Here is a 16,733-nt window from a genome sequence, read left to right as displayed (position 1 = left end):
CTCAGTGCACCAGGGGGCTCCCAGCCCGCCAGCCTTGGCCCAGCAGCCCAGGCAGCCCAATGAGCTTCCCTGCCAGAGTGGCTGCAGCCACCACAGGATTTGGTTTGCTGGCAGGGAGATGGCCACAGGAAACACAGGGCTGCAGAGCCAGGGAATTTCAGAGCAGTTGCATCTTGCAGAGCCAGTTACTGGGACACCTGTGAATGCCCATCCCGAGGAGGCACATCCCCCTAACTTAGTGGCAGTCTCCCCTATTCCCTGGTGTTTCTGCACCAATTATGGCTCCCACATGGCCCCTGTAGGGCTTCTAGTCAATGACACTTGCTTACTGGATTCAGGACTTCAGGGGACATACATCTGTCTTTAACTCATTCGTTCCTGGGTTCCTCCCAAAGCTTTACACCTCACCTCCCACCATCACTCTCCTGTCAAAATGACCACATGGGCCCAGCTGGTATGCTCAGTGGTTGTTGACCTATGAACCAGGAGGTCAGGGCACATGCCTGAGTTGTGGCTCAGTCCCCAGGAGGTAGCATGCAGGAGACAGCCGATTAATGATTCTCTCTCATCATTGATGTCTCTATCTCTTCATCCCTCTCCCTTTCTCACTGAAATCAATCTAAAAAATAATTTTTTTTTAAATGAGCCACATGGCCCAGGTCAGTTTTTCTCATTGGTTAGAATGTAGGCCAGCAGGATCACGGGTTCAGTTCCTTCAATTCCCAGTCAAGGGCATGTACCTCGATTGTAGGTTTGATCCTCAGCCCATCGGGGAGGCAACCAATAGATGTATCTCTCTCTCGCCTCTCCCCTCTCTCTGAAAATCAATGGAAAAAGTATCCTCTGGTAAGAATTAAAATTTTTTAAAAATCACATGTAACAGGACCCAGAAACAAGGCTCTCGCCCGTGGTCTCCACCTCCCCCTCCCCCATCAAACACTGCAGGGGCAGAAGCCTCACTTGAAAACGTTTCAAACATTCTTCCAACCAGAAACCCACTAAGTAAAATAGGCCCGTCCAGCAGTGGAAAGCTGTGCATCAACCCTGAGGGCCATTTGCAACCCCTGCTTAGACAAGTCCTTCTCTGCAATCGTCAGAAACTTTCCAGAGAGACAACTACTTCCCCCCTGAACTTCGGACACAAAGATTTCACACGACCAATCTCATGAGACAAATGGTCCAAAAAATTAAGACACTTGGAGGAATTATAGGGGAATAAAGCATTTATTAATTTACAGTAACATAGAAAGATGTCCATTGTAGTTTTGAAAGCTCTTAACCAGGTACAAGTGCAAGAGCAGTGGGTCCCAGCCACTGTGGTCAAACACACTCATCACAAAGCTGAGGGGACGCTGTGCTCAGGACGGTCCTTATCTGTGCATGTCCCGGCACACAGGAGCTGTGCACACACCAGACAGAGGACTCTGCTGGCTGAACTGCAGCAGCACACTGTGGTTTTATACACCAGAGAGTGGTGTCCATAAACACCACACTTAGACCGGACTTATGCACATTCGTACATTACTTGGTAGGAATCCGAAAACAAAGCAACTTAAAAAGAAAGGATACCTACGCATTCCAGAAACTGAGCAATTATATTCTAAAGCAACGGAAGTCACTCCTCCCCACCTCACTTCTCCATCCTATTATCGCCTAGAGCAGATAGAATCGAGTCTGCACAAGATACAGAGGAGAGTCTCTGTGGACTCGGGAGTGGCCAGAGGGCCACCACTGCAGGGACACTGGCCCTGTCATCACCAGGATGTAGCATGCACTTCCAACTATGCCATACAGGACCTCAGAGCTCGTTCCTGGATGAGGCAACAGCCACATGACACTGTCCTTCAACAGCGCACAGACCACTTCCAGGATCCAAGAGGACTTTGTCACCGCTGTGTAAACACACTACAGCTGAACTGTGGGTCCCCAACTTTGGGACTTCAGAGATGGACAAACGAGAAATTCTGTAGCTTGACAAAAGGCAGCAAACAATTTGTTTTGCAACCAAGATTTTTTTAAAAATTGCCCTCTCTTACCACCTTCAATAAAGGACATTTTATCACCCAAATTAAGAACATAATCTCAAAATAAAAGACAACCCTCTGGGTTTACTAAACTGGACTTTCTAAGTTATACTTCCGACCTGCACAGAGCCTGCTGTGCCCAAGACCTAGCTGTGGACCCCAGGACTCTCACTGCCCCAGGGGACACACCGTCAAGCCCGATCCCAAGGTCCCAGACCCTTACGGCATCTGCACCATCACTCACGAGGGAGGGACAGTCACCAGGACAGCAGCTGACAGGGACTGCTGCACAATGTGCCTCCTGTACATTCTCCTGTGAGCCCTGCGGGAAGGCACAGCCTCGCTAAGCGCAGCCGCCCTGCCCACGGGCCTGCCCAGGCACAGTTGCTTCTCTGGGACAGGGCCTCCCCTGCTCAGTCCTGTGCTTGCTGTTCCTCTTCCTACTTCTGCATGAAACATTCATTTGAAGAATCAAGTCGTGGAAGATGCAAAAAACTTAAAGTGATGGCACTTAGGCCTGATAACAGACATATTCTACATTAGGAAACTGTCAATTGTCCTTTCTTCAAAAAAGTATCTGTTTAACAAGTACACACTAACTAAAACTTATCCAATTTCAGAACCAAACATCAAAACTAAAGTATCTCTGCCTTAAACGCTTTTCCGGAATAAAGCCAGGTATAAATAAATAAATATATAAATAAATAAACAACATGAAAAGGCACAAACGTGACACAGGTGGGTTTGGGAGATACATTCCACACCCCACCCAGGGTGCCAAAGCTGAATTCTCAGAGTTATCAACACTGCCCCCACCCATGCCCACCCCAGCCCATCTGTCCCCAGCAGCCAAGGCCCAGAGCTCAGGACTATGGAGACAGTCAGAGGCGCCGCGGACTAGGCTGGGGGTGCTCGGCTCCTTCCATCGGCTGCCGGTGCCCTTTCCTGGGGAAGGCTCGGGCCAGCCAGGCAGCAGCCTCAGCTCTTCGAGCCCAGGGCTTAGAAACATGGTTGTATAAAGTGCTCTGTTCCTATGCTTTGGCCCACCATTGCCAACAAAAGACCAGGAGCTTTATAAAGTGTCACTTTGAACAACAAAGGGGCCTTAAGCAGCTGACTGTTCACACGTTTGGCAGCTATAAAGTTTCAGGCAGGCTGACCTCCAAATTGTAGGGATTCTGAAAAAACTCACTAGACAACGGCTGAACCCAGGGAGCATCCTGTCCTCTGGAAAGGAAGAGGTGAGGCCTGGCCCTGTGCAGCCAGAAGGTCGCGCCTACACATGGGGGGCTCGTGGGCTGGCAGCAATCCCAGGGGCTGCTGTCCAGAAAGCCCCGAACACCACGACCCTCTCCAGGACAGCGCTAGGCGCTGTGTCCTCAACAGGCCCTGCAGACAGCACTCAGCAGGGCAGCACAGAGCACGTAACTCTGCAACATGGCTCACAGGAGAACGCCTGAGCCAAGCGAGCAGCAGAAGGGGACCCAGGATTGGAAAACTCCAAGGTGAGCTGAGCACCACTCCTGAAACTCCTCCTTTAGAGCCCAGGTGTGCCAACCCACTCATCTCTCCCACCTACCACGCCCTCAGCAGGCCAGGGGGAGACCTGACCTCACCACTATCCGCTTAGGTTCTAGGAATACCACCAAGACATCAGGTCCCAAACAGAGAGGAGCAATTACCAACCACAGGTGTTTGTCCACAGGACACCACAGCTGACAGCCTGGCCGCACCAAGGACAGGTGGGTGCCACGCTGGTGTGTGCAGGGACTAGGAGAGAGGCAGCGCTGCAGGTCTCTTTTCCCACCGCACCTGGCAGTGGATGCTGCTGGGCAGGCCTTGGTCCAAATGATGTCTGCAAGTTCCCCAGAATGAAATGGCAGAAAACTCGGGACCTGTGGCATGATGCCAAGCAGTCGAGTACCAGAACAGGTATAGCGCTGGGGAATGCAGATGCTCTCTCTTATGATTGCAAGCAAACGCAGGCACTGACTTTGAGATAACACCGCCAATCCTTGCAGCCAGGAAACCAGCCTTGACTGAAGACAGTAGGACTCCCCACCCCAAGGAGAGAACACTGAACTGGCAAGGAAGGGATGTATGTACGACATGTGTCACATGTCAACCCCAGAAGCAAGGGACAACCAGCAAGTTCATGAACTGTGTTTCTGCACTCTACTTTTTTACCAAAAACTCCCTTTCCATTTGGTATCAGAAGGATGAATCAAACAAATTGAGAAGTAAAACCACAGACAGAAGCACAGCTCTGGAAAGTGCCGAGTTCTCCAACCACAGCCTGCACCTGCACACACTTCCAGGCCCACTCATCCATCTGCAGCTGGGAAAATCCAAAACAGACACTGAGGAAGAATAACATCAAGTTCTGTATGAGCCTCTCAGCTGATAATGACCCAGAGACTGTCCGATGTCCAAGACCTGAGATGGAATTACAACCCAGAAGAAAAAGGCCGTCTGCCTAGCAACAGCCAAATGTGATCTGTCGGCACAGGATGGGCTCACAGGAGCAAGAAGCAGGTCCAGCTTCCCCGCAGATCACCGCCTTCCGCGCTGCAAACCGCCGCTGCACTGCCTTTACTCGTACAGCAGGAACCTTTTTATGGGGTCTGGCAGCGGCAGCGAGGGAATCAGATGGAGTCGGTACTTGCCAAGAGCTCTTCTCACGGCCACACGGCACAGATTCAGCAAAGCCCTGGGGACACCTGGGAGGCCACGGGAAGGAATGGAGAGAAAAAGGAGAAATTAATTCCTCTCCTAACTCTGAGGAGCCAAGGCTGGTTATGACGGACAGGCACAGATCGTCACTGCCAACTTCCCAATGTTAGAGCTAGGAGCATGAGCCATGGTGAAAAAGGCCTTGCTACCTGCTCCTTCTGTCTGCAAAAGCAGGGAAATCCTCATTACCTGGGGCACCTGCTGGCTGACAGCATCTCCTCAACTGTGTTCAATTCCCTCCACAGAGAAGTCAGAGCTGACCACTGAAAGCCCTGCAGGTGTAGACACTGCCCCACCCTCTGTCAGGGTTTGCTCTGGGTCAATCCAGAAGCCTCCCAGGAGTCTGGGAGAGCGGGCTAGGACAGGCTGACAATTTTGCTCCGGGTGAAAAAAAGCCTAGCGGTGTCTCTGACCTGGGCAACAGGCATGAACATAGATAGGCAGCTTAATTCTATCAGAACAGCTCTAACCACCAGGTCTCCCGAAGGCCCATAGGAGCACGTATCAGTGACAGCTGCAGGGAACCCAACAACCAAATACAACAAACTCAAGTTTGTACGAGGTGAGAGCCAGATGCCCAGGACTCGGGCAGCAATGAGGCTGGGCCTGGGCAGGTCAGAGGGCACAGTGGCCTGCACAGGACACTTAAAATAAATTCCAAGCCCCAGAGAGCCTCTGACAAGACCCAGCCCCATCAACTGCAGACTCTGGCTGTCAACATGTTAATGCATTGGCAAAATCTTTGTGCACAAATAAGCAAATGATGGACTTATTCTAACAGAAGTTAGACTTATCACACAATCCCAAACCAAAGAAAGAGAAATGGGAAACACTAATAGATGGGCTTATAATTTGTTCAAGGCAAGCAATTAAAAATCAAATTAGATCCCTAGCTGGTTTGCTCAGTGTTTAGAGCGTCAACCCGGGGACTGAAGTGTCTCAAGTTTGATTCTGGTCAAGAGCACATACCTGGGTTACAGGCTCAATCCCCAGCCCCAGGCAGGGCGTGTGCAGGAAGCAACAATTGATGTGTCTCTCTCACACTGATGTTTCTCTCTCTGTATCTCTCCCCCTCCTTTCCACTCTCAAAAAAATCAATAGAATATATATCCTCGGGTGAGGATTTAAAAAAGATGTCTTATAAAAATTAAATAGAAGTGAAAGAATTTGGTGTCACAAAACAGAGCAAAAAGGGAAAAATGTATAATTTTAGGAGCTTTGAGAATATGTACTTTTATAGATTCCCTGGTATCAGCTCTTGGTATCTACAAATTCTAAAGAGAAGACCAATCTGGAAGACCATTCTGGAAAAGTCCTAGCCCTAACCAAAGATTCTAACCATGCGCTTAGTTGGAGGTATTTTTAAATGGCTACAACTTGGTTCATTCAAACAGACAGCAAGTCAGAGCTGAATTTGGGCCGCTTACTTCTTGCCTCTTTAAAGACCTGCAGGGCCTCGGGGTCCACCTTCCTTCTGCCCCTGGACTCTGGGCCCAGGGACTCCCACTTCACCAGGTTCAGGTTGGCTCCAAACTCCACGAGCAGACTCACAAAGGCCGCCTCGCAGCCATGACGCAGGACAGCATCCATGACGCACCCGGGGGAGCCCCTACAGAAACCCTGCGTGTTGACAGGCCCGTTGCAGTTGAAGTCGGGGTTCGCCCCTGCCTGGAGCAGAAGCTTGAAGCACTGGAGGTTGTGGTAGGCTGCGCTAATATACAAAGGGCAGACAACCAAGGAGGTGAGGCGCCGGGAAAAGGGCGGCCGGATGTCAGGAAGAATGTGGTGATTGATGTCGACGTCGGCCCCGTACCTACAGGGGAGACACAAGGATGATCAGACTCTGCAGGGGACTAATGGTGTCAACAGATTCCCACGCACCCTAAGAAGATGGGCCTGAACCCCATGAGCAGTGGGGATCCCTGGAGATGCCACAGTTCACATCAGTCTCATTACTTCCAGCAAGTAAGCAGTAGTTAGGAACCTGAAACCCACTCACAAATTCGTAAGAAAATTCTCTCAAATCTTCCAAGATCCAACAATTCCACAGCTAAACTATTAAACAAAGGAAAACTTCCAAATTTATCCTATGAAATCACCAAAACAATATTCCCCAAACCAGGTCTCTCTGACTGGAAAAGAGAAGCTGGAGGCACCCACGTGAGCACCCACCTGGTGATGTTCACAGACAGAGAAACACAGATCGAATGTATGAGTGACTGCACAGTAGGAGGGCCTGGAATCAGTAACACCACACGCCATAAGCACTCCTTGTGTCTGATCTTGGTTCCTAAACACATTCTCCACTCAAAGAAACCAGGACTCAAATTCCAGGGCTGAGACAGAAAGCACAAGATGAGCCTAGCATAGTTGTTATGTGAGAAAGTGGGGAACTGCCCAAAGATGGGGATGTGTCCAAAGATAGAGATGGCTGGCTGGGGGTCCCGAAGACAAATCTGACACAATTAAAGCACCAAAATAATTAACAACATAATTAAATAATAACTCAGTGGGTAATACAGGAAACCATGAGTCTGACATAAATAAATGAATTAAAAATCTGATGAGGAATAGAGATATGCATGTTTGCAAAGTATACCTCTCCACAAATTAATTAATTACAGAGGGAAAAAGAACAACCTGGCAAATGCCACGTTAACCACAAAGTTACCGTGACGTCAGCAGTATCAATAACAACTGGAATCACATGCAGCCTCACAGAATGCAGTGGGAAGCGCAGCCTCACTTCCAGGGGTCCTGACCGAGATGCAGTACCTACTCTAATTGAGTAAGCACCAGACAGCCGGCACCTGTGGCCTTGAGCCAGTCCTGCTGTGCCTCCCAAGCTTTGCCATCACACACTTAATCTGAATTAAGAAATGGGAGTTTGTAGGCAGTATGACAAGGGGGCAGAGGGAACAGCACTGTTTCCATGCATTCCCCAAAATGGCTGGCCCAAACTTGTGCTCTGTCCCAGTGTCCTGTGGAACCTGCACTGCCACTCCAGCAGCACTGGCCTGTAAAGACGGCACATAGGCCTCCCACTGACGCCACCGTGTGGCATCATCAGACACGACAAGTGCAAACATCACTCTCCCAGACATCCTAGAAGGGAGAAGGAATACATTCTAAAACACACACCAAACCATGCAGAAACTCTATTTCATTTCACACAATCAATTAAGAAAAGGAGAACTAGGTTTCAAGCATTGATTTCCCCCCCGCTCATTCTCAGGGATTTGTTTTCCAAAATGTTTGTAATTTTGGGCAATATGACAATCTGGTATTAGCTGAGCTATGGGAAAGACAGCCCTGCATCCACTCATAAAAATATACTGGATGAGAGCCAGTTCATTTTAATCCTGAATATTTTCCAAAATTCCCTACTGCTTTTAATATCACTGGCAAGGAACCCCTGGGACAACTCAATAAATCAACATAACGTGCACACGGAGAAATACCACTCCTTACCTTTGCTAAAAAACAACGTATGTATCAGCAACATACACAGTAATGGAACGGAGGCTTACCTCCAGAGGACACAACTAACAGTGCAGAAGAAAGCCCGGCCTGGGAAATGGTGGGAAGGCAGGAATGCTCAGGTCGGATTGTCCATCAGGAACCAACCACATCACCCCATTTCCCAAGTCACTGACCTCATCACTTAGAACATACAAACTTTCAATAGGGTAGTACGTGTTCTGGGGACCTCGCTGTGAAAGCAGCGTCCGTGCTCCAGGAGAGAACCAGATGCCTTAATGACCTTTCTCCACAGGGCACTGCAAGCGCCTCTCCCAAAGCCAGGCCTGCACTTAATTCAAAGCAGCCGTGCATCAGGACGACGGAAGTGCCCAGAGGGATCTCAGGGGCCAAGATGAAACTTCACTGATTGATCCTACTCAAAAACATTTCCAAATCAATGGCTTATGTTCTCCAAGATGCAAAAATACAGGGCTTAGCTTATCAGGCCAGAAAGCCTGGAAAAGGAGGAGAAAAGGCATCACTGCTCTATCACCCTCAACATCACAGCCATCGCATCCCATTTTCCTTCCCAAAGGTCAATTTCATAGCCATTTAGTACAGAATGGAATAAATATATTTCAAAACCTGATTTCAAAACCATGTTCTGTGCTGGGTGAGGGGAGTGTCAGGTCCCTCTCCTCGAGCCACCCCACTGCAACCTGTACCAACAGAACCTTACCTAGTCCTTTGACTCTGAGAACCGGCTACCTATACTGCACTCAGTCAACCACAGAGGAGCTGCCTCCTGAGTAAGGCACTAGAGATATGGAAAATGAAAATGCAACCTGATTCAAGTAAGGAAAAAAAGTAACCACCAGTGTAATTAAAATAAGACCACAAACCATCTAAATGCTAGAAAGAGAAAGCAAAGAAAGCATAGATCATGGAACAAAGACATGAGTTGAAGAACAGTTAAGAAACAGACCTAACAGCAGCTCCAGCAATCATGTTAACTGTACTAAAAACAAAGAACTCCAGACAGTCAAATAGAAAGGTGAACACCAAGATTAACCTGAAAAGATTAAAGCTCACAGTTACAGAGTGCTGAGTAAAGGAGCCTTCAATGAAACTAATAGGTTTTTCATTAAAAAAACTTTTGTGTTGATAATGGGCATAACCAATAAATAAGAACTTTTATGAACTCAATTAGCATCAAAATACAGAAAGCAAAAACTACTAGGGGAAACAAATCTATACAGGGGAAACAAATCACAACAGTGACTAGACAGTAACAGTGTCTCTAAATTTGGTTAAAAATGTAAGAACAGAGAGAGGAACTCTGAATCACATAATTGAGGCAACTATATTGTACTATGCAAACAAAACACCCATGGTCATATACTTTGGTACAAGCACCCACAACAATGTAGTCTAACATTTAAAAAAAGATATTTAATTCAAAGAATCCCCAAAATGGAAATTAGATGGGCCATATTATCTGAGCACAATAGGCACAAAACTTTCTTCTCTATAAATATAAGGACAAAGAAGAACTAAACTTGCCGGGCCAGTGTGGCTCAGTGGTTGAGCATTGAACCAGGAAGTCATGGTTATATTCCCAGTCAGGGCACATGCCCAGGTTGCGGAGCTGGATCCCCAGGAGGGGGCGTGCAAGAGGTAGACAATCAATGATTCTCTCTCATCATTGATGTTTCTATCTCTCTCTCCTTCTCCCTTCCTCTCTGAAATCAATAAAAATATATATATATTTTTTTTAAAGACCTCAACTTCAACTGCATTTAAAAAATGAGGAAAAAGCCTAGTGGAATTGCCAAAGCTATAGGCAAATATTTACATTATTAATCAAGAAAAAAGTGAATACGCATGTAACTCAAAAGTTATAGAAAACAGAAATTAAAAATGGCAATTAATCAGTAAAAAAAATAAGAGAACTGATACAGGTAAGAAGAAACTCTTTAAAAAGATTAACAAAATAGACAAATCCTCTAACAAGTCTAATTTGAGAGAGAGAGAGAGAGAGAGAGAGGAGCAAAAATGAAAAACAAGGAGACCATGGCTGCAGCTCCCCATGATGGCCATCAGAGGCCATGGGGGCCAGGCCTGGCAGTACTGACCTGATGAGGGCCTGCAGTATGTCGGCCCTGCCCACGCGAGAGGCGTGGTAGACCGGGGTGCTGCGATGGTGCCGGCTTCCATTGGGGTCAGCCCCGGCTTCAAGCAGGATCTGGGCACTCTCCAGGTGTCCATTCACCACGGCCACATATAGGGCCGTCTGTCCCTTCACATCCACGAGGTCCACCTCGGCCCCCTTCCGGATGAGGAAGTCCACACAGTTCCCATGGCCAGCAGTGGCCGCGATGCGCAGCGGTGTGCAGGGAAGCCAGCCACAGCACCAGACGGACTTCTCGTTGATGCGGCTGAGAGAGAACACAGGGATCCAGGCTGTGAAGGTGGGCACTGGGAAACCCATAAGCTGCTGCGCCTCCCCTCATATAGAGACTAGGAAACAGAGAATAGGGGGCCAACCTCCTAAAACAGTCACCCCCTTGCTTTCACAGCACTCAGATGTTCACCGTGCTGGACCCATTCTACAGAAAAGAAATCCGAGGCCCAGGTACACGGATGGACACTGGAGAAGATCTTGGGCTGCTCCACAGAGGGGAAGGGTCTGCCTAGGGAGGCGGGGCAGCATGGAGGACAGCACTCGTGGGAATCTGGTCAGGCCTCCAGGCCCCTTTTCCCCAGCTTGGGCCTAGCTGCGAAGGCCTAAGGTTGGTATTCTCCCTGGGACTAGGTGACCACTGTGGCTCCTCTGATCTGACACAGCACAAATAACAGCCTGCAGGAACTCTAAAGCTGCACAGGACCTACACTCCTGGCCAACACCAATGGAGGGAACCTGTGCAGACTCAGCTCTCATCGGAAGTGACCATCAGACCAGGGCTCCCTACCCAGGAATGCCATCCGTGCAATCCACTGACCCTCCAAGCCAACAACTAAGGCACGGTTCATCTCAAGTTCCCCAAGCAGCCTTGGACACGGCTCAGGAACCCAGACCACAGGAGCAGTGACCCAGAAACATGCAGCGGGTCCGGGCTGCTCCTGCAGCTGGGAACTAGCTTCCACTGGACAAGAAGGCCAAGGAACACTCCCAGGACACCTCGCCAAAGAAATACATAGCAACAAAAAACATCGTCAACCAGCAGGAGAGTCACTGTACTTGAGCATGGAAAGAAGGAAGACATACTTAGAAAAGCAATATAAAAACCATGGATCTAAAACCTAAACTCTATGTTATTCTGCCATTTTTATTTTACTGGTAAGCAGCAAATTAAAGTTTGCTTTGGACTTGAGTCATTTACACTGAATATCTGTGTGTAATCCACCTGATGTCTTTGTATAACAATTCTTTATGGACATTTAGAGCTTTTTCTTAATATTAATATCTGTTGTAAGGGATTAATACTGAGGTATTATAAGGAAAGGCAGAAAGAAACCTATTTCTGTAGTATTAGAAATCCTTTCTTTTTAATCCTCACCAGAGAATATATTTTCATTTTTTTTGTTTAAATATTATTTCTTTTTGTTAATCCTCACCCGAGGTCATTTTTCCATTGATTTTTTTCATAGAGAGTGGAAGAGAGGGAGGGAGAGAAGGGGGAGAGAAAGGGAGGAGAGGGAGGGAGAAAAGAGAGAGAGAGAGAGAGGGAGAAGGAGAGGGAGAGGGAGAGAGAGAAACATCGATGTGAGAGACATATATCAGTTGGTTGTCTCCTGCACACACCCTGACCAGGGCTGAGAATCTAACCTGAAACTCAGCTACATGCCCTTCACCAGAAATTGTACCCACAACCCTGCGGTGTGTGCGTCAATGCTCTCACCGCCAAGCAGCACCAGCCAGAGTTATTTTCATAGACTTTTGAGACAGAGGAAAGGAGAGAGAAATATCTATGTGAGAGAGTAACATCGATCAGTTGCCACCCATAGGCATACTGACCAGGGATCGAACCTGCAACCTTTCAGTGTACAGGATGATGGTCCAACCAACTGAGCCACACAGCCAGGGCAAAAACCCTTTTTGGGGGAACTATCTACAAAGTTGGTATTGGATTCCATGTCTACATGCAGGCATTTCTTCTCTCAACTCAGTCCTGAAGGGGAAAGAAAAACACGGAAAAAGCATGGTGTTGTTCTGGTTGCAGTTTCAAATCTAGTTGGGACTCCAGACTGAGGCACCCAAGCAATCGGAAAACACCCTGAGCTCTCCCAGGTGTCCCAAGTTGGAAGAAGGAGCCGCAAGAGTCCACTGCTGGGAAGAAAGGGCTTGAGCCATGTTGGAGGGCCTGAGAGGAGTTGGCAGGGAGACAGGCAGGGCACTATGGACAAAGAGAAGGAGAAACTGAGCACCCAGCACATGCCTGGCTGATGAGACAGCCATCCCCAGACCCTGGAGGCAGATGATGGAGGACCTGAGAAGCCAGAGGGGAGTACACCAGGAACGAGGTCACGTGTGGTACATCCGGTGATGTGAACCCCCAAGGGATAGATAACCAGAAGAAAATACACAAGGAAGGTGAATGTAGTATACCACTTAGCGTGAAGAGCCAGAGACTTTCAAAGGGGCGTGGCTACCGCTGCTGAAGAGGGTAACAGTGCTGCCTCAGGAGTAACACAGAAGAAGCTGACACCACGAGGCAAAAGCTGCCAGAAAATATAAAGGTCAAATGACAGAGCTGGACTTGAACTCGGGTCTCCTGGGCCTCGGTATCGGGCTATCTCCTAGGAGTCTGACCACTCCTCCATCTCTTTTGTTCCCTTTCCTCTAATATGGGGGAGCATCAGCTCTTCACCTGCAACCAGACAGTGGGCCTCCCTGGGTTGTGAGCCTCGGTTTCGTGCAAACCCACAGGGCCTAAGTCCGGGGCAGCCCCCTGACAGCGACGCCCACCTGCGGTAGCTCTCCTCCTGCAACAGGCTCCTGAGGGTCTGGAGGTCCCCCACGTAGGCGGCGTCATGGAGCCTCGTGTCCTCACAGTGCTCCAGCGGGTGGTCACAAAACTGCTCCCTCAGCCACTCCTTCAGATTAGGACCTGCACTGAAGAGAGGAGCTCCTGTCAGCTCCGGGAAACCCTGCCCACGCCAACCAAAATGGGCGCCATCGACAGCAATCCCTTTCCCTCGAGAACGAATCGTTCCCACGCTCCAGAAACTTCCAGAGCACAGAAAAATACAGAAAGCTTCCCTTAACAGAAGTAGCACATTCCTGACACCAAACCTGATGAGAATAATAATTCTAAAGACATTGGTGAGATGGGGGATGGTGAGCCAAAGCTACTTCATATAGAAGGTCCTAAGTCAAACAAGACTTTTGAAAACAATTACACAGCCAGGCAGGAAGAAGGGTGAGGACCTCAGGCTGCCTGCACTCACGTCCCCACCATGCCAGCGTGGGGCCAAGCACAGCTGTACAGCACACCCCTCCACAGGCAGGCTTTATCCAGTGCTAAAGATGCTTTTTATAGTCCAGTCAAACCTCTTTTGCATGCCTTCTGTATACAAGCCCCTGTGTGTAAGGACAGCGCCAACCTTCCTTCCACAACACTCCTCTCTCCACTGGGGAGCGGCTGTCAGTCCTCCTCTCTTCCCAACTGAACACCTCTCATTCCGTCCCTCACCCTCACAGGAAATGACATTCCAGGCCCTAAGGTCCTGGCTGTCCCGAGGGGTCAAAGCCAATACTGACCAAAGCCCAGAGCAGAAGGGGTCTTGCCTGACTTGTTCTTGTTCATTGGGGTGTCCCAGCTCCAGCAAGGTGCCGCCAATACTGGGCCCCCGGTGAATGTTTGCAGGGGGGAGGGTGGAAGGGAGGAATGCAAAGTGCTACTTGCTCTGGTCTCCAAGGCAACACTCTATCTTAAATCATGGCACGCCTATGAGTAACCGTAGCAAGGTTCTTGTTTATTACTAAGGGCTGATAAGCTCTTTGGAGGAGGTCTCTCTCCAAAGACACATATGAGCATGTGAAGTCCGGAGCACACAAAAGCGGCTGGTACACAGGGCAAGTTCAGACAACAGGCGAGGAGGGGATCCCGCCGCAGGTGCAGAGGGCAGCTGTCCTGGACACCTGCGAATGACGCACTGCCCCTGCCGGTTCACATGGCCACAGCAGGACTATTTCAGGGAGAGACCCTAAGCCAGATGGCTATTGAGTGGTGGGCGTGAGTCCTCCCAGCTGCCTAAACCCACGCATGACAGGGCTGCCTCCTCTGGACGTGGGCACCAAGAGCTCGCCGCGAAGGCGTCACCACTGTGCGCGGGTGGCATGGCCAAGAAAAGGCACCAGCCGCCGCGGGGCCGGCTCTGGGTCTTCCCTGGCAGGTGCCCTCGGAGCTGGAAGGTGGCCACTGTGCGCACAGTCGGGGTCCTAACGGGCAGGCAGTTCGAGATGCCAGTTCCCTGGGAAAGGGCGTCCGGCGCGGGGGCTGCACCCGCCGGGCCGAGGAGCGAGGGGTCGCAGGGGCCTGCCCTCACCCCGCTGCCCGCACGTTACCTGCGGGCCCGGGCCCGGCCCGCCCGTCGGGGCCGCCGCCCTCCGCCATGGGCGCTCCGACCTTCGGCCCGTCCGCGGCCCGCCTTCCCGGCCCCGGCGAGCCCCGCCGGCCGAACCAGCGCGGCGGCGACCACTTCCGGCGCCGCGGGCAGGTAGGTCGCGTCCGGTTTACAATTTCGGACGACCGCGCCCCGCCCGCACCGGCTCCCGAGGCCTCCGCGTCCCGCCTCGCTGCCCGGCCGCAGGGAGAGCCTGCGCTCTGCCTTCACCGCACGCAGAGGAGTCTGGGAAAGCACGCTCGCAGGGGGCGGGGCCTAACTCCCGAGGCCCTGAGAACTGCGGTTGGTCGCGCCCGTCCCCCCCGCCCGGAGGGTGTGGGCGGGGCCTCGGGTGGGTCCTGAGGCGGGTTCGAGCCCCGCCTTAGCCCCGCGGAGGGGAGGGCCCCGGGAGTGTGGGTGCGGGTGCGGGGAGGCCTGCACCGGGCAGCAGCGGCCCTGCTCCACTGTGTCCCCGCGCCCAGCCGTGGGCTCGGGGCAGTCCCGGAGCGCGCGGATGCGAAGGTGCAGTCCTCCCAGCAGGCTTAGTTGGAGGGTTACCACCGCGCTGGGCTTAGGTTAACATGGTATTCGATGAATGTCCCCCAAAAATGCCTTCCACGAACCTCTGTCAAATCATGCGCATTGAGTCGGTGCTTTAGCGTGGGTTCCCTTGGCTCCGTCCGTGTTCCCCACTGGCTTAGAGAGGAGGCTGCTGCGGAAGGGGCAGGAGGGCCTCAGTGGATGCCAGGAGGGCGCACAGGGTCAGGTTTGAGTGGTGAAGTGGGAGAGGTACAGCTGGTAACTGATGAGTGTGAGGCCGCCCTCTCCCTCCCCAACACTGTGTATGTGACCCGCTGGCCCTTCTTGTGTTGTAATAACAGGGCCGGGCTGAAGTACCGGGAGCCGCAAAGATGAGAGCTGGTGTCCCTTGCTGAGACTGGCCCACCTGCGGCAAACTTGGCAGCCCTCCCGGTGTGTGTTGAGGAAGGGGACTTCCTGAAGCACTGTTTGGACTTGATAACAGCAGAGAGCACCCTTGGCACTAGGGCCAGGTGACGCCCATGGTGCTGGGAACCAGAACCGCACACAGAAGCACATGGGAGTTTTCAAAACACGGAGCCTGGAAACAACCCAAGCATTCAGCAGGGCGTGAATGGATCGAGTGTGGTCTGCCCAGGCAATGGAATATTACTCGGTCTTGAAACAGAAGGACATTCTGACACAGGCTTCAACACGGATGAGCCTGAGGTCATTATACTGAGTGAAAAAAGCCAGTCACAAAAAGGGCAAACACTGTATGATTCTATTTAAATACTTGTTTTAACATAGTCAGATTCATGGAGACAAAGTAGAAGGGTGGGTGCTTGGGACTGGGGGGTGAGGGGTGGAGAATGAGTTTAATGGACAGTTTCAGGGTGGGAAGATAATCAAGTTCTGAAGATTGGTTACACTACAATGTGAATATACCTTTTAAAAGGTTAAGGTGGTAATGTTGACTATGTATATACTAGAGGCCTGGTGCACAATTTCATGCACAGCTGGGGTATGGCCAGCCCATCATAATGGAGGCCCATTGGGCCAGGCCGGCGAAGGGGAGGGGCAGTTGGCCGGCCAGCCCCACCCCCAGTTGGGGTGTTGAGGGCTGATTGGCCCTGGGTCTGGCTGGTTGGCTGCCACAGTGAACATCATAACCACTGGTAGTTCTGCTCGTTCCACCGGTTCAGTCGCTGGGCATTTATATATAGAGAGTACCACAATACAAGAAATGAAGCATGGTCCCACTCACCCCCACGCCTGAGACTCCCCTGCAATTGGTCTGGGTATGGCCTGAACAGAGATTTTTGAGGCTTCCAGGTGATACCTGCAGTGGGGGTGCACTATCATCAGCACCTTTGCACTGAGGGG

The 16,733-nt window shown here is 50.7% G+C and overlaps 1 protein-coding gene across 4 annotated transcripts; it reads right to left on the bottom strand.

Moving 5' to 3' along the window:
* Window positions 1–1,208: 1,208 nt before the first annotated feature.
* On the bottom strand, window positions 1,209–14,981 carry ASB1 (ankyrin repeat and SOCS box containing 1). Of its 4 annotated transcripts, XM_036421420.2 has the most exons (6): window positions 13,576–14,350; window positions 13,189–13,330; window positions 12,250–12,391; window positions 10,355–10,657; window positions 6,185–6,570; window positions 1,209–4,744 (listed from the first exon to the last, which is right to left on the bottom strand). In XM_036421420.2, exons 3-6 carry the CDS (start codon window positions 12,354–12,356, stop codon window positions 4,617–4,619), a joined length of 924 nt encoding a protein of 307 aa, XP_036277313.1. In that variant the 5' UTR covers window positions 12,357–12,391; window positions 13,189–13,330; window positions 13,576–14,350; the 3' UTR covers window positions 1,209–4,616. The 4 variants fall into 4 exon arrangements, with proteins under 4 accessions (XP_036277313.1, XP_036277310.1, XP_036277312.1 ...); XM_036421417.2 differs by lacking the exons at window positions 12,250–12,391; window positions 13,576–14,350 and adding an exon at window positions 14,791–14,981; XM_036421419.2 differs by lacking the exon at window positions 12,250–12,391 and having other exon boundaries at window positions 13,189–13,335; window positions 13,576–13,595.
* Between the last annotated feature and the right edge of the window lie 1,752 nt (window positions 14,982–16,733).

Source organism: Pipistrellus kuhlii, unplaced genomic scaffold, assembly GCF_014108245.1.
Source record: "Pipistrellus kuhlii isolate mPipKuh1 unplaced genomic scaffold, mPipKuh1.p scaffold_m20_p_7, whole genome shotgun sequence".
NCBI classification, from domain to species: Eukaryota; Metazoa; Chordata; class Mammalia; order Chiroptera; family Vespertilionidae; genus Pipistrellus; species Pipistrellus kuhlii.
This window is presented reverse-complemented; position numbering and strand designations above follow the sequence as displayed.